This window comes from Monodon monoceros, unplaced genomic scaffold (assembly GCF_005190385.1).
Source record: "Monodon monoceros isolate NGI ecotype Baffin Bay Population unplaced genomic scaffold, NGI_Narwhal_1 Super_Scaffold_13, whole genome shotgun sequence".
NCBI lineage: Eukaryota > Metazoa > Chordata > Mammalia > Artiodactyla > Monodontidae > Monodon > Monodon monoceros.
This window is the reverse complement of record NW_021703769.1, coordinates 60,290,553-60,313,965: the sequence shown is the minus strand read 5'-3', so window position 1 is coordinate 60,313,965 and position 23,413 is coordinate 60,290,553. Positions and strand designations below refer to the sequence as shown.

General features: G+C 39.0%; 1 protein-coding gene across 8 annotated transcripts in view; it reads right to left on the bottom strand.

Annotated features, from left to right (window-relative positions):
- MRTFB (myocardin related transcription factor B) overlaps positions 1-23,413 on the bottom strand; it is a 198,051-nt gene that overhangs the window by 48,269 nt on the left and 126,369 nt on the right. For 7 of the 8 annotated variants that reach the window (XM_029219705.1, XM_029219702.1, XM_029219707.1 and 4 more), the window contains 3 exons: positions 6,415-6,480; positions 4,264-4,319; positions 3,047-3,122 (listed from right to left, as the gene is read on the bottom strand). In XM_029219705.1, coding sequence (XP_029075538.1) covers positions 3,047-3,122; positions 4,264-4,319; positions 6,415-6,480 — 198 coding nt within the window. Of the gene's footprint in view, positions 1-3,046; positions 3,123-4,263; positions 4,320-6,325; positions 6,374-6,414; positions 6,481-23,413 lie in introns of those variants that run through there. The other variant, XM_029219708.1, reaches the window with a different exon arrangement.

The window sequence follows — 23,413 nt, the reverse complement described above, 5'->3', positions numbered from 1 at the left end:
TGAATACATAACCTTGGGACATTCAATTACATAGTAATTAATAGTCATACAGAAGCATCAACTCATCTACCCACATATGCATAAAGTTGTATAACAGGTGTGATACTAAATCGTAACTCATTCATTTGCATAATTCTGTCAATTACTTGTGTTTCTGGTAACTCTCATTATTTTATTACATTGTTCTAAATAATGTTTATGATTGATTAAAGATAATGATGAGGGGTTAACCCAATACTGAGTTGAAAGTCGCTTACCCCTTAAATTATTCAGTATAAGGTCTTTTAATGAAATTCCCTGTAAGTAACGTCAGGATTATCTGATGTTCTTCATTCTGTAGGTTAGATGGCCTGGCTGAGGCCCAAAGAGCACTGAGACCCCAAGGGCCAATAAACTACCCTCCAGCACAGCTGATCACTTGTCTTACTACTGGTTAAGTTATGTGCTTACCAAGTATCAATCTTGATTGTCTACAAAATAGCTCATCACTATTGTGACTGCTATTGTCAATACATAATTTAACCAGATGTTATGGGGAAATCATAAACTTCAAAAATAAAATGATTATTTCTTGGAAACCTGAGTTAAATGCTTTGGAATGACTTGATAAAGGTAAGCCATTAAAAAAAAAAATCACTGTCACATTACTTAGGGCAACTAACAACGGTAAAAGATTTGGGGAAAAATGATAAAATCTAGGATTTTTAAACTCAGATTGCTTTTCAAGTGTCTTTTGAGTTTTGTTCCACCATGAATGGAAATTGTAGATGATGTACAATGGCTATGCTTTATACAAGAAAGATGTGAGCTCCATTCGTGAAAGCCTTCCCCGCACGTGAAGGTCCTACCCCTAAGTTGGAATACTGGCAAATAAATTCATGTTTCTATAAGTTAAAATAACACGTATGCCCATCTCATTTTTATAATTTTCCTGTATAAACAACTCTGGCCCCGATCTTATTAGACAGAACCCTTCTAGCCACACAGCAAGATGATAGGTGGGGGGAAGTAGACCGTGCAAACCACTTTTAGGTTGATGTTTAAAAGCTTTTGTTAAGATCTAGGCAGGAGAGTCTTCTGCCTTTTCCTCTCTTCCACTGACATTATCCAAGTGATATTAGGAATGTTTGGGAAGAAAATATTCCAAAAGTAAATAATTAGAGGCTGGCATTTTGGTATGCTTCTGTTCCTGGTCTGATTGCTTCATCATCTCCTTGAGGCCGAGGCTGGGTTTCAGCTGCTGAACTTCAGGAAATAATTTAGACTTTTGCCTGCCAAACATCCAATTCAATCAAAATTGGGATAATGTTATAATAAGTTGGGGGTGGTTTTAAGGTATTTTTGAAATTATAGATGAGACATTCTTTCTTACTTCAAAAGTCTCTACTTTAGAAGAGATGTCCTAAAAACATCACTTATGGTTCATTCATATACATAGTTAGGTTTTTAAATGCTGAGTAGTCTCTTTTTGGAAAAAGCAGGTATGATTCCTTTTGATAGTTAAATGTATTTGCCTTAGTTTTAATTATATTAATAAAGCCTGTTACAGTTAGAAGGCAAGTTGAAACAGACAGCATCATTCCTACAAAAATGTTCCTTATAGGTCAAGATATTTTGAGGCACAGAAGGAGCCATTTACCAAGTTACTTACCAGCAAATTTGCTTCTCTGAAGATTCACTTATCCCTGACAGCTGGTAGCTGCTCCTACCCTACCACTGGAGTTCTGGAAAAGCTTTTTTAGTCCAGGAGACTTCTGAGACGTTCACAACCCAAAGGAGAGACAGGAACAGACCTCTCACCTCCCATCCCAGACATGAAGATGGTTACATAATCATAGATTATTTGGATTAGAAGAGACACTACTTGGGGTTATAGAGGCCAACTTGATAGTTGGAACTTCTTTACAACATCCTTAATGTGGTTTCAGCCTGTGTTTATTCCCTATCACAGCAGCCTGTTTATTCCCTATAGAGCACTTTTCACAATCTGTAATTTATTTGTTTTGCCTATGTATTATCTGTCTGTGCCACTAGAATGTAAGCTCCATGAAGGTGGGCATCCATCTGGCTCACTTGGGTCTCTGGTGTCTAGCTTGCAGGCCAGTGTACTAACAGCTCGAATAATGGCAACCGTATCACTTCTTGAAGATTTTATTTTGGACATATCTGACTGACCTTTATGCTGAGCTATAATCTAATACTCTGTCATATCAACCTAATTCTAATACTAACTCTATCATTAGGCCAGAGAACACAAATCTAATCTTCCTCCTACCTAATAACTGTCTCTAAATGTTTGAGAAGTTTCTGTTTCTGCTCAGGGTTTAACACTCTCAAGACTATCACAGGGTCAAAGCTCCTTAGTCCACAAATTAGTCAGTAAAGCAAAACAATGAAAGAAAATGTAACTCAGGAGTTTAATGGTGGAGATACCAGATTTCGAGAATGCTCTGTTTTTAGAGAGAAAAACATCACGGCCTGAGCCACATGTCTCACCAAAGATGGAGTGGAACTGTCCTTACTAGCTTCCTAAGAGATGAGGCTCAGTCATCGAGAAAATCTGGTGGGTCAGGTGGAGCTAGTTTGTGATAATGGTCAGATCGAGCTGGACTGTTGTGGGTTAAGTAGCAACTCAGGTATGGGCCTTGCCCCAGGTAGACCTAACAGGGTCCAAGTCGTTGAAAATCTAGGGTTAGACCTGTGGCTGTCATACCCCTTATGACTTAATGAGCAGGCGCACGTCCCTCACTGATGAAGAAATCCTCTGGACCGAAAATGTTTTTCCAGAACACTATGGTAGAGATACCTATAGCACCCCCAGCTGGCGGGCAAGAGTCAGTCCATCAATTGGCTATTTGGAGAGTCAAACCTTCCCCATGTATCTAACATAACATTTTTAGCTTTGGGTCTTCATGTTGCTATCCAGTTTGGAGGATGTCAGCCTGTGGGGTAAAAAGTTATTAAAATGGGAATAAACAGAAATGGTGGAATTCTCACTTCTTTTCTTGAGAAAATGTAGCAAAAGCAGCAGAAATAGAATTTTTACCTTCTAAAATGTGCATCCTGACAAGTTCAGAACGATCTGGTCGGCTCCGAATCTTGTGCTTCAAAAAGTTTTCGGTCTTTAAAAAAGAGAGAGAGAGAAAAATTCTTACCATAAATTGTTTACGATTTATTGTAGTTTTACATTTTTTTCTCAAGGTACTCTATTTAAATAAATTGTATACTCTTTTGATCATGATTTTGAGAGGAAGAGTAGAAATTAGTACTTTGAAAAACTATTATCCAATACATGATTTAAATTGCAGCCTTCAAAGTTGTACAGGGATTTGAAGTGTATGCTGGTATAAAGTAAGCACTTTATAAACTTTTATTTTAAAACTTGGAAAAGGCAAAGGCTCATAATTTTGAAGATGACTTTTGAACAGGGGATTTGAACATTTAAATATCTAAAATCAATAAAATCTACACTTCAGGTCAAGTAAAAATCCATCTAAGATAACACATTTCCTAAAAATCCTAATGTATTTTCTGTGATGAATTCCTATCTTTAATCATACTTTCTTATTCAGAACTGTACTCAATTCTAAACAATAAGGCTTTAAAATGGGTTTTGTATTTTATAAGACTCTAAGAGATCATTATTGCATCCTGGGAAAATTCTTAAGGAATTTTTGGAACATGCTTATTTTCATATTGCATGATAGATGTTTCCTCTAAAACAAAAAGAATAATGGCACTTTTAAAGAAAAATAATAAACACCAATTTAGTGTGCAACTATGATGGAGTCATTTCAAGGAATAAAACAGAGCTGAATATGGCAATATTCCTCATTCAGCCAAATTCTCCCACCCTTGGTCAAATGTACTGCTAACATAGACCCAGGAGGGAAACGAAGGAAGGATCCGGTGTCAGTACATCACTTGGGCTATCTGTCTGCAGAGGTAGTAACAAATGGCAGAATTACTCCATCATTATTCTAAAAACTGTTGTTATGCTCCAAAAGTAAGAAAAAAGTGTGATTTGTCCTTTATGTACAACACTAGTTTACTAGTTTTAAAAGAACAAAATTTGAATGTCCTGTATTTTCTATAAACCTCCAAGATAAAACTACCCCAGGATATATTACTCTACATGCCACGTTATCCTGAAAATACACTATATTTTCTCTATTGATATACGTAGGAGTAAGACTGTTGCTTGTCCACAGGTACTTTAATACAAAAGAGAGAAGCAGAATATTTTAAACTGAAATTCCTTACTCTGGCTCGTTCCAAGCTTTTTATCTGCTCGTGGAATGCCGCTGGGCTCTTCAGGGCTGTGAGAAAAAGAAATCATTTCCATGGTATAAATAGAGGAGTTAATACTTCAGTCAAATGTTACAGCGTATCATGGTGATGTTTTCTCTTAATCTGATTAGTGTGCCTCTACAGTTCCATTTATTTCCTAGTTCCTTTAGGAGATCTGCAAAATTGAAACCTTAAATGTTTCAGAATTAAAATTATGTGTTTTACAAATAAAACAAGTTAACATTCACAACAGAGTTGTATACATAATGGCAATGCATATATCAGGTCAGACTAGTTCCAGCCCATAGTTGGGGCAAATTACCATTACCAAGGGAACTGTGTGATGGTTCCTTAACAGGTCTTTGCTCTTATGGCCCTACAAGTTACTGGGAAAAGCCCACATGTCCTCAGGGCATTTAACGTTGGAGTGATCTAGCCTTGAACTTGAGGACACTCTGCAGTTCATGTCTAAGAGATCAGAGTTACCACCTACTGAGAACCCACAACACACTTAGCCCCGTGCTCTGTGGCCCATCACAATTATATTGCTGCTCATCATCACAACAGCCTTGTGACATAGGTATTAGCCCCAGCAGAGATGAAAGGCTCAAAGAGCTTAAATGAATTCTTGAAGTTATACAGCTAGATGGTGGTCAAAGCGGGATTTACATCTAGAATTCTGAATTTGGCAGGTTCATGCTCTTTCTACCATACCACAATGCAACTCACTCTAAAGACACAGTGATTCCTTAATATGTTAACTTCTAGTACATTATTCCAAAGTCCCAGAGACAGAGAGAGGCAGTGTTTATTAAAACATCACATACTACAGAATTTCTATCAATTATCTTTGCAAAATCTTCTGTGTGTATGTCCCCTGCTGTCTGATTACACCCTACACTTATCGCTATGGGCAGTCAGAGAATGTGGATGGAATGCAGGACTAGGCTTAACCTGGGCTATCACCTCCCAATATTGGCCAATCAGCTCTTGGTAACATTCTTTTCAATTGTGGTACTTAAAGCATTGCAAAGACTCACAGAAGCCCACCCAAACAGGTTTGGCCAGGGACCAGCTCCTAAAAGCAGACTACAGCTGGCTTCACAGTGGTATTTAAAGCACCACACTTTGATCCTGTTTGATTGATTCATATCAGGAATGCAGTGGTGGAGAAATCTGGCAGATTATCAAACCAGCTTCTGATAACTGGTTTTATCACAATGCTAGATTTAAAATATGTAGATACTCAATTAATAGTAGTTCAGAAAAAAAAGTGTTCACAGGGAAAAACATCTCCTTATCACAGAGAAAAATCGTTCCTTATCACAAACCAAAAAAAGGCAATAGCAGTGACTGTGAAGACTGGGAAGCATAAGTACATTTTGTAATTTCTTTCTAGTTTTTTAAGCCAAATAAGTTACTTCTTAGAGAAATCAATTTTTAGACAAAAATCCCAAAATAATGCTAACAGCCTATACAAAACCACCACTCTTCTCCTCTAAAATATAAAATCACCTCCAAATTTGGTGATTAAAGGTAAAGAAGACAACTTGGACGAATATTCTAAAATTAATAGACTCTCAAAAATGAAGGAATGAAGCCTAGAGCTACTTGGGAAAATATCTGTACTTGGGCAAGAAAGATTTTATTAATTATAAATAGAATGCTTATTAGTCCTGTAATTGAGATACATAATTATACAGACTATACTATAGCATCAAAGATAATTAATTTGAATTAAAGTAGAACCAGGTTTTGAATTAACTTATCATGTTACTTTTGCCAGTACCATTGGATTCATTATCTAGAGTGATTATTTCAGTTATTTTAAAGCTAAAAGTAATGCTGAAGTTTGAAGTAAGAACTGATGTTAGCCTAATTACAGAGCTTTAAAGGTATTCTCTGATAATATAAAATTTGTGTCTATCTTTTAAGTTGCATCTGGTTTCCAAAATGTATTTTAAATGATTCTGTTAGGTTAGCAATGCTGATGCCTGGTTTTTCCTTATAAATTGTATATGCATTAAATGGATACCACTGAAAGCAGAGTGTGGAACAGCTTCTTCTTAGACATGCCCATTTTGTTACATCACATTAGAAACGACAGTGACACTTCAGTCTTACGTGGCATGATGCCCTGGTCCACTAGTTGTTCTCTTGTCCTCCTTTGTTGCAGCCTCAGCTGGAGCACTGTGAAAAGGAAATAATCACCATTGGAGTTAACAGGCAAACTGTAGGGTCCAACTTACAAAGTTCCAGAGGAGATACAATTAAGCTTACTTAAAAAGCTTATATTTCATAATTGAATAAGGATACTACCTGGTACCATTCAACCTGTCCCCCCAAAAAAAAAAAAAATCAGTTTGTGATTTCTGCCTTTTGGGTGAACTCTGAAGTTCTCTCAGCTTGTCTTTTGTTTAGTCAGTTAATAATCTTAAGTTGATGATTAAAGCTAAGTCTTTGTTGTTTAAATACAATCACATCGTACTCAGCAAATAAACAAAAATAGTTGGCTTATATATTCTTATTAATAAAAAATAGAAATGTGAGATACCTTGACATTCCTTAGTTTTTTTTTAAAAAACAAGTTAATAGCAAAAATGTATTTTAAGGAAAGATTAATGTATTTGGAGGAACTCACTCCATATGGAAAATTTTTGTTTGTTTGTTTTTTGCGGCACGCGGGCCTCCCACTGCTGTGGCCTCTCGTGTTGCGGAGCACAGGCTCCGGACGCGCAGGCCCGGCGGCCATGGCTCACGGGACCAGCCGCTCCGCGGCATGTGGGATCTTCCCGGACCGGGGCACGAACCCGCGTCCCCTGCATCGGCAGGCGGACTCTCAACCACTGCGCCACCAGGGAAGCCCCGGAACAAATTTTAAATAGCTTTAATGAAGGCCAACTTCATAATAAAAATTAGACCTATGAGATATTACTAATTACGCAAAGGAAAATTTCTGAATTAAGACTTTGAAGTTTAATAATCTTTGCAAAACATAACACTGCATCTCACTCCAGAAGTTCTAAGAAAGCCACAAATCAATTGGTACCTAATTATTTTAATTAAAAGAGTAAATAAATCATTAAACTTGTGGAAAACAAGGTATACATCACAAAATGTGGAAATCCCGCTTACCAAATTTAATAAAATATATTTTTTCCCCTAGATTTCTCAAGCAGATTCCTTTCATAGCATCTCTATGTTTTTGTCTGGAAAGTGAGCTGATTTCAAAAAAGAGTAATATATGAAGTAACTTTGAAAAATATTTTCCTTGGTTTGCCTTACGTTCAATTTTAAGTTTCCATTTTTAATTTTTCTTTCAAACCATGGATGAAAACCAACGTTAGGATTATTAAGGGTCCGCCTAAGAGTTGTCAATATGAAAAAATAAATTAGCTATATGTATTTCTTAAATGGTAGGGAAGGAAGACAATTTTTTAGCAAGGGCGTGATGAGGCTGGCTTGGACCAGGCTCAAATGCAAGGCACGTAACGGCTCCTACTTGCAATTAACCCCAAGACCTGAAGATGCAGGGCCTGTGGCCCGCATATCCTTTGCTTTTTGCTTGCCCTTGTGCTGACTGCAGAGCAGAGCCCAATCTTAGATATATTTTATATTTTCATATTCATTGCTAGATATGAATGTTATCCTTTACTTAATACTGAAAAAAATTTTTATATGCTTCTTTTGGGGGCCACAAAGCTTCACTGACATCCCATTTAGAACTGAAGCAATTGACATAAGATTCTATTACACACAGCAAAAGAAAAACTTAAGAGTCAAAAAAATATATGCACGTTTCTCACATTAAAATGTTTTGCGGTTCTCTGAATCAATTATGCTCTAACACAAAGATCTTTTCCCTGATAACTTATAGTTTATTGAGAATAGTATGTTCCCACTGTACTTTACTAGGAACAAAAATAACCAAGGAGATGACCTGTGGATCTGATAGCACCCAAATGCCTGCATACTCCGACATTCTTCTACGAATGCCGAAGTTAATTCTTGTCTGAAATCAAGGTGGTCATATTCGAGAGGCAGAATACCAAGAAAAGGAATACTGAGAGGAGAAAAGGGTCAGAACGATCTCTAGTTCAAAGGCTGACACTTCTGGAACACGGTGGTCCACGTCTGTTGCAGAATCTCTAGCAGTAGTATTTTTCCTTTCTCCCACAGGAGTCTTCAAAGAAAGGAGTAAAATAGAAAGGGTAATGAAAATATCATCAGCCCCTCTTTTGGTTTAAGACAAACAAAGCACCATACTAGTGAGACAAATGTGTCAAACACAGCACATATTCCTAGGCGAATGGCATCTTGGAATGAGAGATACATTCGCAACAACATGGTGACAACCGCTTGTTAGTCTTGAAGCATCTCCTGACTGTATGCTGGTCAGCTGCCCTCATGCGCCTTCACAGCAGTCCTGTCAGCTGTATTATCTTTCACCAGAAATTGCATTTTCATGCTGTTGTGCGAAGGTATCTGTTGCCATTGAGGGTAATACGCCAAATGAATGCATGTCACCAACCACCAATTGTTAAAATAAAACAAAACCATTGTGTTTTCCATCCATTTTTCTTCACGACAAAACAATCAATCCTATTTATTTCATACTGCTCGAAGGTAGGAGAATAATCTTCCCAATCAATGCTCTCATTACCTGTTAATTTTCCCAAGTAGCAATATCCTCACACTACAAATATTACTCAAAGCAGGTGTGGCAGGCAGCCTTCCCCAGGCATGTTCATTCATTAAGAGCCTATTTATTAGGTGTCTGTTAGTGACTGCAGGGTGCATGCATGGGAAAGAACAGCAGCAGCTGTGAATAGAAGGTCTGTTTTTAGGCAAAGACATTAGGAAGAACATGAATGGAAGAGGAGGCAAATAACCAGCCATGTTGTTAAGACTGCAGATTACCCAGCTTGATTTAGTTTTCATCTATACCAAAAGGTGGGCAGCACGGGACACATTATGTTGAATATAAGGCACTATGCCCTATCGAGAGACTTGGGTACATTGCCACTTTTGGTCAATGTTAAAACACAATTATAGTATTCATTCATATCAAATACAACCAATCACTCGCAACCTGATGGAGGCTCTTCTGAGTACTAATGATTATAAAAAGTACCTATCAGATAGGTACAGGCTCATAATTTTGGACAATAGCAAACTTCCTTTTACTCTTTTCCACTCATCAAATGAGTGGAAAAAAAGAAAGTTAACACAATAAATGACAAGCAATACCTGTCCCTTAAAGGCAGACCACCCAGGCCAGGAAGGACAAGGCTTGAATGATGTAGACAGCTGAACTGTCCTGCAACACTAGAAAGCTAGAGCTGCCCAGAGGTGGGCAGAGCTTATCCAGACCGTGAAGGGGGAAGAGACCCTGAATAGAGAGGGCCTGCCTCTTAACGATCATAGAGGCGTTCACCATTGCGGGCATGTGAGCATCTAAAGATGCTTTATCAAGTTAACCTTGGAGACCATCTTCCTCCCTTTGCAGCCTCCAAACTCACGTCTGTGTGGAGGGCAGGACGGCCCAGATCACTGAATGCTACTGGGCCTGTTGCACAGTTGCAGTTCTTAAGACCAATGGATAACCCGGTAGGCTGGCTGATCCCTGGAAACCTGACATACTCTGCACATGTTCACGAGACTGCACTCCTGTAGCCACAAACAGAAGACCAGATGCTGGTCCAGCACTGCTTTCCTGTGGCATCAGCGGGTGGTGGTGGTGTATGGCTGCCTAAGAAGCCAACCTCGGGGCAATGGCCTTGTGTCTGAAAACAGACCTGAGAGCATTCGCCCCCGGTGCCTTGCTGAATTGATAAATTGTGCTACTGGGCTGACATCATAGCTTCCAACACATTAGGAAACTGACTAAAATTCAGCAACTCCATGGCCATCTTACAAATAATTACATGCCAGAAAAGAAAATATGTAAATCTACAGAATTCTGGAAGGAAAAAAAAAAGAGTTCAAAACACTCAGTGAGTGAGCAGCTACATCCTTTCAGAAAACAAAGGACACAGTAATAAATGGCGCTGAAATAGAATTCATGTTACGACTGCTCACATTTGAACATTTTCAAAGAATGTCTTTATCTTTGAAACATGTAGAAATGAAAATAATCTGATACATGGACCTAAGAAGTTCTTACGTTTAAAATGGGTGGGGTTAAACCTGTTTCATTTTCTCAAAAAGGTGTGTGTGTGGGGGGGGGGGTGGCACACAGGTGTTAACAGCGTATCTCATTATACAGCTAGCACTGTATTCTCTGTGCAAAAACCGTTACCACAGGCTGAGAAGTCTATAACAGCTCTGTGTTTCCCGATGACAAAACTCACAAGAGGTACACAAAGGACCTCCATTAACAGAAGGAGATGAGGTTACAGAGCCATTTGCTTACCCTTTGTGTCACATCTTTCTTAACCAGCCTGAGTCCAAGGTTTTTATTTTTTATTGAAAAGAAAATAAATCTCTTTACCTATTAAAAGAGTGATATATGTTCATTACAGAAAATAAGGAAATTTTTAAAAGGAGGAGGAAGAAACCAAAAAAGAAAATCACCAATAATATCAACCAGAGAGATATACAACTACTGTTACCATACTGGTGTATTCCTCTGTCTCTTAGCTAAGCATAATTTTTTTTTTTTTTAAAGAAGATGTTGGGGGTAGGAGTTTATTAATTAATTAATTTATTTTTGCTGTGTTGGGTCTTTGTTCATCGCGGTGCGCGGGCCTCTCACTATCGTGGCCTCTCTTGTTGCGGAGCACAGGCTCCAGACGTGCAGGCTCAGTAGTTGTGGCTCACGGGCCTAGTTGCTCCGCGGCATGTGGGATCCTCCCAGACCAGGGCTCGAACCCGTGTCCCCTGCATTAGCAGGCATATTCTCAACAACTGCACCACCAGGGAAGCCCAGCTAAGCATAATTTTTGATTCTCTGCTTCTACATACTATGATCACACTGTACAATGATAAATGTTCTTGTTATTTCAATGGCTACATAAAATACTCTGTTGGGTGGACATGCATAGTTTACTAAATATACCCCTATTATTTATCACTTAGGTTGTTTCCAATTTTTCCAACTACTATAACTAATGCTACGGTGGGTTTTTTGTGTATAAAGTTTATTCCTTATTTTTAGTTATTTCCTTAATTCCTAAAAGGAGGATTCCCTATGTGGTCCATATAAGGCATGGCCATAAAGTAAGGAGACAAATTTGTATGCAAACCATCATCTTTGAAATTATAGTAGACGTGTGAAAACATGGATACAGACTACTTTACATCTGTTGCATTTAGAGAAAAAATTTTAATTAATTTTTAAATTTTTCCAAGACGATGTGTGTTATTATTTCTTAGGGCTAACATTCATGGTTTCTGATTACATTTCAACAAAAAGAAAAATGCATGTAATTTGGAAAATTCTACTTAAGTGTTACGTCTTGTTACAAAAGACAAAAACAATATTCTGTCAACATAAATGTTTTCAACTTGCTCTTTTTTTAATACAAGAAAAGTAAAAACGTAATTTTAACCACCATTCTGAAAAATGAAAGGTAGCTCATCTAATGGCAAAGAGGAAATGTCATTCTTATTCATCATCAGAAATAGTTTAGAATTAAAAAGTATCATCTCTGGGCTTCCCTGGTGGTGCAGTGGTTGAGAGTCTGCCTGCCGATGCAGGGGACATGGATTCGTGCCCCAGTCCGGGAAGATCCCGCATGCTGTGAAGCGGCTGGGCCCGTAAGCCATGGCCGCTGGGCCTGCGCGTCCGGAGCCTGTGCTCCACAGTGGGAGAGGCCACAACAGTGAGAGAGGCCCGCGTACCACACACACACACACACACGCACACGCACACGCACACGCACACACACACACGCAAAAAGTATCATCTCTTAGTTCCTTTCCCCTGATTCTTAAGTGGATTAAAGTGCTTTTAGAGCAAAATTTTAGAATTAGTTTCCAATATTAAAAAAAAAACAACCTCAAAATAGCATAATGTCTTTCACATAATATTTACACCCCTTCAAAATTTTTAGCTGCTTTTTGAACCAAGATATGTCTTTTCTCTTTTGTTTCTATAAGTAGAATGTTTGAAATGTTTCCATAATATGACATAAAGTGCCTTTTCACTCTAAAGGAAAAAACCCACATTATGCAGCATTTTAATAACATATAGCAATTTGGCATGAGTTGAACAAGCCAAAACAAAGCACAGTTTTGGGCCAGGGGATTTGCAAGGGGACATCTGAGGAACGTATATAACAAAAACAAGGCAGAAATGACACTTTCTGGGAAGCAGTATGGCAGGCAGCCATGGTCTTAAGAAATTCTTTATAAATAGCTAGTTTCAGTTATGGGGTATGAAGGAGGGTGGGAGGAGTGGGGACGGGGCGTGGGGGTGGGAATTAGCAGCTGCCTGCAAGTCAAAGAGAAGATCCAATTTATATTATTTAATTACAGGACACTGGACAGAATAAACTGCAGAATCACGAGGGGAGGAAAAAACACCCCAAAACCCTGAGCCAGTCAAGTAAAGGCTGGGTAAACCAGTGGCAAAAGCAAAGATGGGAAACTGAAAAATACTCTAGAATTGACTATGTATTGACTCTGAAGATAATATTAGGCAAAAAACACCCTGGTTTCAGTTTTTAAAAATTTGTTTAAAGATGTTTGAGTAGTTAAGAGAATGAAGTAGTTGTACTTTGGCAAAAATTTATTATGCATTGTTTAAAGAGTGCTAATTTAAGGGCCTGGTCCTATAAAAACAAGACAATTTAGAAAAGCCAACATCTTCATATTATCTTTTGAACTTAGATACAGGAGGGATTAACTGGCCCCTAAGTAATACCTTAGGACAGTTGCATTTGGGGGCCCCATTCAACCCTGATTTCAGTGTTCTATCAAGCAGCTGGTTCAGGAGTAAAGTTTACAACTGCGTTTGTTCAGTCAGCTGGGGGCAAATGACATCTTGAAAAAATCTGTATCAAAAGAGCAAAAGACTGATGGACTGCTTTTCCTGTTCCTCAGAAGTAAATGTTTAAAAAGCTGGGCTCCCCTGGTGGCGCAGTGGTTGAGAGTCCGCCTGCCGATGCAGGGGACACGGGTTCGTGCCCCGGTCCGGGAAGATCCCACATGCCGCGGAGCGGCTGGGCCCGTGAGCCATGGCCGCCGGGCCTGCACGTCCGGAGCCTGTGCTCCGCAACGGGAGGGACCACAGCAGTGAGGGGCCCGCGCAATGCCAAAAACAACAACAACAACAACAAAAAAGGTGAAAGATATTTTCTTAGATCAGTCTCCCTAGGCAAAAGAAACAAAAGCAAAAATAAACACATGGGACCTAATCAAACTTAAAAGCTTGTGCACAGCAAAGGAACGATCAGCACAATGAAAACACAACCTACGGACTGGGAGAAAATATTTGCAAATGATGCGACCAACTATATCCACAATATACAAACAGCTCATAAAACTCAATATCAAAAAAAATCAAACAGCCCAATCAGAAAAGGGGCAGAAGACCTAAATAGACATTTCTCCAAAGAAGACATACAGATAGACAACAGGCACATGAAAAGATGTTCAACATCGCTAATTATTAGAGAAATGCAAATTAAAACCACAATGACCTCACACTGGTTAGAATGGCTATCATCAAAAAGTCTACAGGGAATTCCCTGGTGGTCCAGTAGTTAGGACACTGTGCTTTCACTGCCGAGGGTTCAATCTTAGGGAACTAAGATTCCACAAGCTGCACGTCGTGGCCAATAACAACAACAACAAGTCTACAAATAATAAATGTTGGAGAGGGTATGGAGAGAAGAGAACCCTTGTACAATGTTGGTAGGAATGTAAATTGGTACAGTTGCTATGGAAAACATTATGGAGGTTCCTTAAAAAAACTAAAAACAGAGTAACCATGTGATTCAGCAATTCCACTCCTGCATATGTATCTGGAAAAAATGAAAACACTATTCCAAAAAGATACACACACCCCAAAGCCAAGATACGGAAACAACCCAAGTGACAATCAAGACGACTGATTTAAGAAGATGTGGTATATACAGGATTAACAGATACAAACTACTATAAAAAATAGATAAGCAACAGGATTTACTGTATAGCACAGGGAACTATATTCAGTAGCTTATAATAACCTATAATGGAAAATAATCTGAAAAAATATATGACTGAATCACTTTGCTATACGTCTGAAACTAACACAACATTGCAAATCAACTATACTTCAATTAAAAAAAAAGTGAAAGTCAGTCCATCCCACCAGAGACCTCCAGTCCTCCTCCATAAAGGTAACCACTATTAAATTTCTATGGCTCTAGAGAATGTTGCGTGAATATTCTGGCAATGTTAAGTATAAAATATGCAAAGGAAATACATGCGGAGGCATCATACCATTCACACAGTTCGATAATTTGCTTAAAAAAAACAAACCACCCATGAAATCCACCTCATTCTTCTTTCTGGTTATCTTAGTGGCTGTATCTAACATATGGATGTGTCAATCATACACATTTAAGTTTCTAGATTTCCTGCTATTATTGTTATTATTAACAATGCTGCAGTGATCATCTTCATTTTGTGTCATCGTGTGTGTGTATGTGTGTGTGTATGTATAAACACTTAAAGATATATATATACACACATATATATATACACACATACTTAAAATACACACACACACACTGAAAATTCTGATAGGGACACTTTGCAATCCAAATGGTTGTACCAATCTATATCCCCACTTACAAGGCAAGAGAGAGGACCTTTATGCTCATCCCTTCCCCATAATATACATCATCATGCTTTAAGATAATTTTAAATTCAGAAATGAAGATCACTTACTCTTACCTAAGGCTATCAGCAATATTATGCCAAAGTAATAGTAAAATTTGAAATAACTATTAAGCAGTAAGGGACCAACAGATATCAAAAGAATTAGTGAGAGTGATGGGGCTGGGTTTTTGACTGAATGCAGAGATATTTACAGTGGTTGTCATAAGCTCAGGTTAAGCTTTCTCTTGTAAACCACATATTTATTTATAAATTTGGTAGAATTCTTCTCATGTTCCAGGACAGAAACCTAATAAGCTTAAGACTTCTCATTCTTTTCTCTTCAATTCCAACACAGCTGAGAGATGTAATAGACAGATTTGAGAAATACTTAGAACAAAATCAACACTATGTGCTGAGGGACTGGATGTTGTGTTTGAAGGAAAAAAGATAAAGATGATGCCTGGGTTTCTGGCTTAAGCACGTGGGTGGACCACTGACTGAATAAAGAATACATCATGGCCATTTAGGGAGTTCAGTCTTGGACATGTCTGAATTAGAAGCTGAGATGTCAAAGCGAGAACTGGCTCTATGAGTCCAGATTTCAGAAGGTAGCTCTTGGCAGGAGGCTAAAATTTGGAAGTTGTCACTTATGTAGTACTTGAAGCTATGGGAGTTTGCCAAGGTAGAGAATATAGAAAGAGGAGGCAACAACAAGAAGCACAGGACCAAGTTCCCAGGAAATACAACAATTAAAAGCCCATTTTTATAGGTCAGACAGGGGATGAAGGTCCAAAAAAGGAAGTGAGAGGAAGCTGCCTAAGGAGCAGGAGGAGCCTGGAGAGTGTGTATAAAAGTGTTTCTAGAAAGGGGTCACGACCAACTGGGTCCGATGCTGCTGCTGTAATACATGAAGGAGCTGCTTTTTGGAGTGATGGATGGAAATCAGGCTGGAAGAGGTTAGGGAGGGGTAAGAGTAAGGATGATAGTAATGGAAACAATGCTTTCAAGATGTTGCCCAGGGGGCTTCCCTGGTGGCGCAGTGGTTGAGAGTCCACCTGCCGATGCAGGGGACACGGGTTCGTGCCCCGGTCCGGGAAGATTCCACATGCCGCGGAGCGGCTGGGCCCGTGAGCCATGGCCGCTGAGCCTGCGCGGCCGGAGCCTGTGCTCCGCAACGGGAGAGGCCACAACAGTGAGAGGCTCGCGTAGCGCAAAAAAAAAAAAAAAAAAAAAAAAGATGTTGCCCAGGAAGGTAGGAGAGAGGCGAAAGCTTGAGGGGTGTGGAACTTCAGGTTGGAACATACTTGAACAGGTTTACAAGTGATGAAGAGTGAGAGAGAAAAGGGGAGGGGAGAGGAGGGAGAGAATGGGAATGAATGAATATGAATGAGAATAAAGGAGAGAATAAGAGGTAGCAGATCCCTTGAAGGGGAGGGGATTCAGAGCAAACAAGAACAACCTTGTTAAGAGACACTTCCTCTATCATGACAGGAAGGCAATGAGGATTGGATACAGCTGCAGATAGGTTTATAGATGTGGTCTGGGACGTCCAGAGAGTTCCCAGATGATGGCTTTTATTTTCTCAGAGAAGGAGGAAGAAAGGTCATCTGTTCAAAGTGAGATGAATGAAGGAAACGTCAGTTCTGAGGCTAGTGAAGGAGGTTTGAAATAATCATTGCAGACTGCGAAGAACAAGTTGAAAAGAGAAACATGGTTATTTTGTCTTGACATGCTCCAACTAATAATGGCAACAGCTTGGGGGAGAGAAGTCAGTTAGGAAATGGCGAGTCACTCACTGGCTGTGAACGATATCATTTCATCAGAGAAAAAGACCACAAGATACAGAATTAGAACATTTGGCAGTTCTTTCTCAAGCTCATTATATAAAATTTTAGTTAAGAACAGTTGCAGCCCAGCAATTCCACTTCTAGGTGAACTGAAAAGAAGTTAAAACAGGTACTCAAACACACACATGTACACCCATGTTCACAGAAGCACTATTCACAACAGCCAAAAGGTGGGAACAGTCCAAATGTCATCAACAGATGAATAAACAAATCCTGGTCCATCCATACAGTGGAATATTTATTATTCAGCCATAAAAAGAAATCAAGTACTATATAAGCCACAACATGGATGAACTTGAAAAACATTATGCTAAGTGAAAGACACCAGATGGCAAAACATCATATATATTATATGATTCCATAGATGTGAAATATCCAGAATTGGTAAATACACAGAGACAGAGCTCAGATTGGTGGCTACCTGGAACTGGGGGGAAGTCACTGCTTAATGGCTACAGGGTTTTTTCTTGGGCTGATGAAAATGTCTTGGAACTAGACAGAGGTGTACTTGCACAACACTGTGAATACATTAAATGCCCCTGAATCGTTCACTTAAAATGGTTAATTTTATGATGCGTGAATTTTACCTCAATAGAAAAAATGGAACAGTTGGCAGAGCAACTGACTTTAAGACACTAATTACTCAATAATCAAATTTCTTATTTCCCACCCATTGCTAGCTAGCCCCCCTCACCATCATAATTCCGTTAACCACCAATGGTTACTTCATCTTTTAAGGATTTGATAACTACAATAACAGCTATATATTATATCATATTTCCTGTCACACCAAATTCTAGGTTCTGTTGGTTTTTGGGGGGCCTCTAATTCCCCTTCTAAATCTCATCCTTATATTCTAGCACCTTCTACAATGCTCACCATATAGAAGTTTTAATAAACATATTTTACTTAATTTTGTATGGTATACTTACAAGTATATAACTGAGTTACTATTTTCTAAGGAAAAAGAATTCTAGCCAAGTTTAAGAATAAATCACCAAGAAGATTTTGTATGGGCAAGTGATTATCATGGGACAGAACCAACACTTGTCTTGCTTAGTTGTATGAATTTGAGGCTTCAGATATTTCTGAATTGATGTTGGTGGTAGAACAGAAGACAAAATCTAATTATATTGTTTTGAAGGGTAAAAGAAGACTGAAAAAGGGAACACTAAGGGCAAAGGAGTAAAGAAGAGCATGAAAAACTGGTAGACAGTAATTTATTTTCATCTCCATTTACAGTTAATGTGAAATTTAGGCTGCATTAGAGAAGCGTACAAACACTTAAGCACTCTCATAGATGATAAAAAGTAGCAACCGAAGATTACAGACTTTTGGTTGTATTTTCAGGGGTCTGATTTGCCAATTATAAAATAAGGTTCTTCTTCAAGTAATTTAAAATAATGAAATGCAAAGAGGCCAAAAATAAAATGGTGGTTTGTCCTATAAGAGCCATGCTATCTGCGCTCATTAAGCAAACTCCCATCAACACTCCTGTCTGAAGCAAAAGCAGAGTTAACACAGTATGCACATAAATCTAAACCTCTGATACTACCAAGCGCAAAGGGCATTCTGATCAGGAATTTTTATATTATGATTATTTTCCATTTAGGAAAAGGAGAGACAACACTAAGTTAATTTAAAAAAAAACTGTGCAAATCAGTGTTTGAAAGTTAGGTCTTAGACTACCTAGGAAATACTGCCTTTCATCCAATATCAGAAAGTCTACTGCATCCTTTGACGTCCACTGGGGTGAGGGGTGTGGGGGAAGAGGCAGGTGATACAAACTGCGGAATTCTAAACCACTGTCCCTTGCTGGTAGGGAGGTCACAGTCAAGAATGCAGCATTTACCCTCTATCAGGAATTAAAGAGCAAAAATGAAGTAAAAACTAAAAATGCTAGCAGTCCAGGCTAATGCACTGTAGGTTTCCTGCATTAATCTGCACCATGAGGTCAGGAAGACAATGTTTTCAACACTCAGCCCTTGGAAATTTACAGGTACTTTGATAACTCTCTGGTTGGCTGCTGCTTCTGTTTCCATGGAAACAGGCTGCTAAAAATGGGCCATGTTTCTTTAAACTGATCATACCTTCACACAAATTCCCCTCTCTTTTTTGTCAAAAGTTGGAATGAATTAAGTATGCTTCTCATGGTATGACAACGTGATGTCAAGCCAGGGGACCTGGTACAGAATGGCAGGGACAACGTTAGCCTGTGGCAGACATACAGAAAGATATTATACATACCTATGTGCATCTAAAAAAATCTCACTTGGTTAAAACGCAGTGGAAATAAATTACACAGTGGAATAAATTGAAGTATAACACAAATAATAGGCACTGCAAAAGTAAAATCATCCACTTAATTGCCTGATCACCAGCAATGTAAAGAGGTTTAAAAAAAACTTGATTTGTTTTTTCAGACAATTAAGTTTTAATCTGTAGGGCCATGCTGTTTCTATACCTGAATGTCTAGATTTCTTAACCCTCCATGTTTCCAAAAGAAGATAATGTTTATTTTTCTTATTTGGGGGGTAATCAAAAAGTCTATGTTTCACTGCTGCATTAGAATTTCAGTGTGCAGCCATAGGCAGAGGTGCTGACACTTTTTTTTTTTAATCTTTATTGGAGTATAATTGCTTTACAGTGTTGTGTTAGTTTCTGCTGTACAACAAAGTGAATCAGCTATACGTATACATATATCCCCATATCCCCTCCCTCTTGTGTCTCCCTCCCACCCTCCCTATCCCACCCCTCTAGGTGGTCACAAAGCACCGAGCTGATCTCCCTGTGCTATGCAGCTGCTTCCCACTAGCTATCAGTTTTACATTTGGTAATGTATATATGTCCATGCCACTCTCTGACTTCATCCCAGCTTCCCCTTCCCTTGAGGACTGTGTCCTCAAGTCTGTTCTCTACATCTGTGTCTTTATTCCTGCCCTGCCACTAGGTTCATCAGTACCGTTTTTTTTAGATCCCATATATGTGTGTTGTGCTGACAGCTTAAAGCTCTTTCCTAATCCCTCTAAATTGGGAAAATGTACGTTGTATAAAGGATTCTGAAATGCCTTAGGGTAAATTCCTAAGGCAGCTTCTCTGAATAAAAAGACAATTAACAATTGAAACAGGAAAATAGTGGAATATTATTTACCTCCAGTTTTTCCCAGAATAGTAAGCACATGCTACTCTCTTGAGGTCATTTAATCCTGGCTCAATATCCTGGTTTTTCTTCCCATTTTGTGGATTCAGGAATGGGACATACACACACACACACACACACACACACACACACACAGAGTTGACTCTTGAACAACATGGCTTTGAACTGCACAGGTCCACTTACACGTGGACTTTTCAATAAATACAGTACCTGCATTTTCATTTTACACATCTTTAACTAAGTGGGGGAAAAGTTTGTGTTTGATTAGAGATCACGATATGTGGAATCAAAAGAATTAGGGTCTGAGTCCTGATTCTACCCAGACCGTTTTGGTTTCCTGCCCTTGGTTGAGTCATCTGTCAATTCCTTTGTTTCTGAGGCAGAGAGAACAGTACTCAGATTTTTGACTGCGCATGGCAGGGGGGTGGGAGGCTGGCGCCCGTAACTCCCACGTTGTTCAACGTTATATATGTATACCTACAAACACATGTGCCAATTTGCCCACAAAAACATAAGGAGAACAGAGAACTTGTGACACAACTTGTGTGCAATCCTAATGTCAGAGCAACTGTGCATGATGGTGCAGATCAAAGGATGAGCTGCAGTTGTTCAGGCCAATCGGGTGGGGATGGGTGGGCAGGGAGAGGCGTTCTGGGAGAGAACAGCTGCGGAGAGAGAGAAGTAGCACAGAGGCAGGGCCTCACTTGCTGAAGGCGGCCAGAGTGTAGGCGGAGATCAGCTGGGCAGCTCTATCTCTACTTGAGTAAAGATTCCTGTTGAGATTCTATTTGAGGAAGGGGACCTGGATAAGGGTGGGGCTGTGGTGAAACAGTGCTGTTGAGAAATGAAATATTTTTGAGGTAGAATTGACAGATTCGATAACCAGATTTGGTGACAGGCTATGAGAAGGTCAAGGAAGGTATCAGGGATCACTCCCATTTTGGGTTCCTGCCGTGAGCTAATGGGGGGACGGAGGTGCCACTGACGGAGGTGCCACTGACGGAGAGACAGGAAGCCCTGGAGGAATGTGTTTCATGGGAAGAAGTAAGGGGCCTACTGGAGCCGTCAGGGATGTAGATGACCGTGCAGGTCTGAAGCACAAGAGAGACGCCTGTCGCTCAGTCTGTGATCCTCACTCATTTGGACTAAAGCAGATAGAGGTTTCTTCTGCTACGTCTTTTATGTGTGTGTGTATTTTAACTTCTAAATTATCATTCAGTTTCCCACTTTGCAGGCTGTGAGCTCCCTGAATGCCATTGCTTATAGAGGTTTACAACCTCTAGAATGATGCTGTGGAGAAGCACTCAAATTTCTGCCAAATAAAATGATTTCCAATAAAAAGTTAAATTACATAATTTCATCTCAAAGGCAGCATATACCCATTTTTAAAAGACGCTGAATTACATCTGGGAAAAAGAATCTTCTACTTTTTCCTTCATACCTGTATGTTATTTGAATTTATTTTAAGGACCGTATCGTACACTTCAAATTTATTTTTAAAAAACCCATTAATTTACCAATACCTCACTTGTACAACACTTTCAGTTATGTAGAACACTGGCAGAAAACAAAGAAAGAAGAAATTCCCAAAGAAATAAAAATAGATGCTGCAAAGTTCACGTGCTTTACTTACAGAAGAAGGCTCGGTAGCATTCTCTATTTTAGCTGCTTATTTGTCTGCTTCTCCCAGTATGACTCAATAAATTTTAATTGAATCAACAACACAATCAGGATTCCACTATTACATTTTGTTTATTTGTTGCTTACTTGGAAGATTAGAAGCAGCAGGTCAGAAAAGCGAAAAGCAGCCGAACGTGGCAGATGACAAAAATCAAATAATAAACAATGATTCTAGTAATCTAGTAATGATCTAGGGATCATTCTGTGCATGGGCAAACGGTTTTATACACCTCAACAATGACTTAAGGCACCAATGCATTACATTTTGGGTTAGCCATTAATTTATAATTGAATTTTAAATTATATCTGAAGGTAATAGTTCAAACTACATTGTTTAAGAAGGCAGAGAGGGGTATAATATTCTTCAAAAACTTATTGCATAATAGTAACGTATCTTTGAGATGCAGGGCACTGGGAGTGAGGTATAAAAATCATCCAAACAATGACAGTATCTCCAAGAAATATTATGGTCTAATAGTGAAGATAGTACAGACACATACCACAGTAGCAAAAGGTGACATGCCATAAAAAGATGCAGAGCAAGTTACTGGGAGTATATGATAGAGAAGAAATTATTTTTAGTTGATAGGATCAGGTGACTTTCTTTAGGAAGTGGCACAGGGACTGGGTTTTAAGAGACTCTGGACCTGCAAAGCTGGGGTGAGCAGCTTTCCAAGAGAACGTCCAGCAGTGATGGAAATGGTTTATAATCTGCATGGTTCTATACAGAAGCCACTAACCAGGTGTGGCGTCTGAGTAACTGAAATGTGGAGAATGTGGCTGAGGAGGTAAATTTTTAAAAATTTTACTTCATTTTTAATGATTTTAAATGTAAATCTGAACAGCCATATGAGGCTAATGGACAGTGCAGGTAAAGTATGTATGAGATAATTTGTCACTTAGAAAAGTTTTGGTGCTTTAATAAAGGTATTTATTTAGTCTATTTTCCCTAGGTTGAACTGCTCAGAATATCTCAGACAAATGTGCATTTTTTCCATACATAGATCTCCTATAGCCATGTTCCAGCGCACCCCATTAACCCACTCCGCTGTCTATGATGCAGTCTGCCACAAACTTTCACATGCTTTATCACAACTGTTACTAGCCAGTCTACGACAGAATTGGGAATGTGGTTCCCCAAAGCAGTAGCTCTTCTCCCCACCAGCCACAGCTGAGCCACACAATAAAAGGAGCCCAGATCCCCGAGTCATTTCTTAGAGGACGGCTGACTAGGATAGCTGCCCAACCCACCTGGGACTATGTTTTGAGCAAGAAATGTGCTTTGATTGGTTAAAACACTGAGTTTGGGGGCTGTTTGTTAGAGCAGGTAGTTTAGTCAAAGTAATTAATACACAAGCCAGTTTTCTTTCTTTGGTGTTTCATTTTCACCATTAGAGAGCTCCGTATATCGAACATCAATTTTTCCTCTTTAAATTGATTTGCTACCGTTTTGTCTTGGATAAATACGGGGTATAACTAGCTGGTAGCACTGGCATTATGATTCATTATCTCAAGTAACGCTTCATATTAAACCACTTATCTGAATTAAACATCTCAATTTATTTGATTTTTCCCCTCAAGTTTCATGATTATTCATTTGTAAGTTGTCAAGTCAGTGACGTGT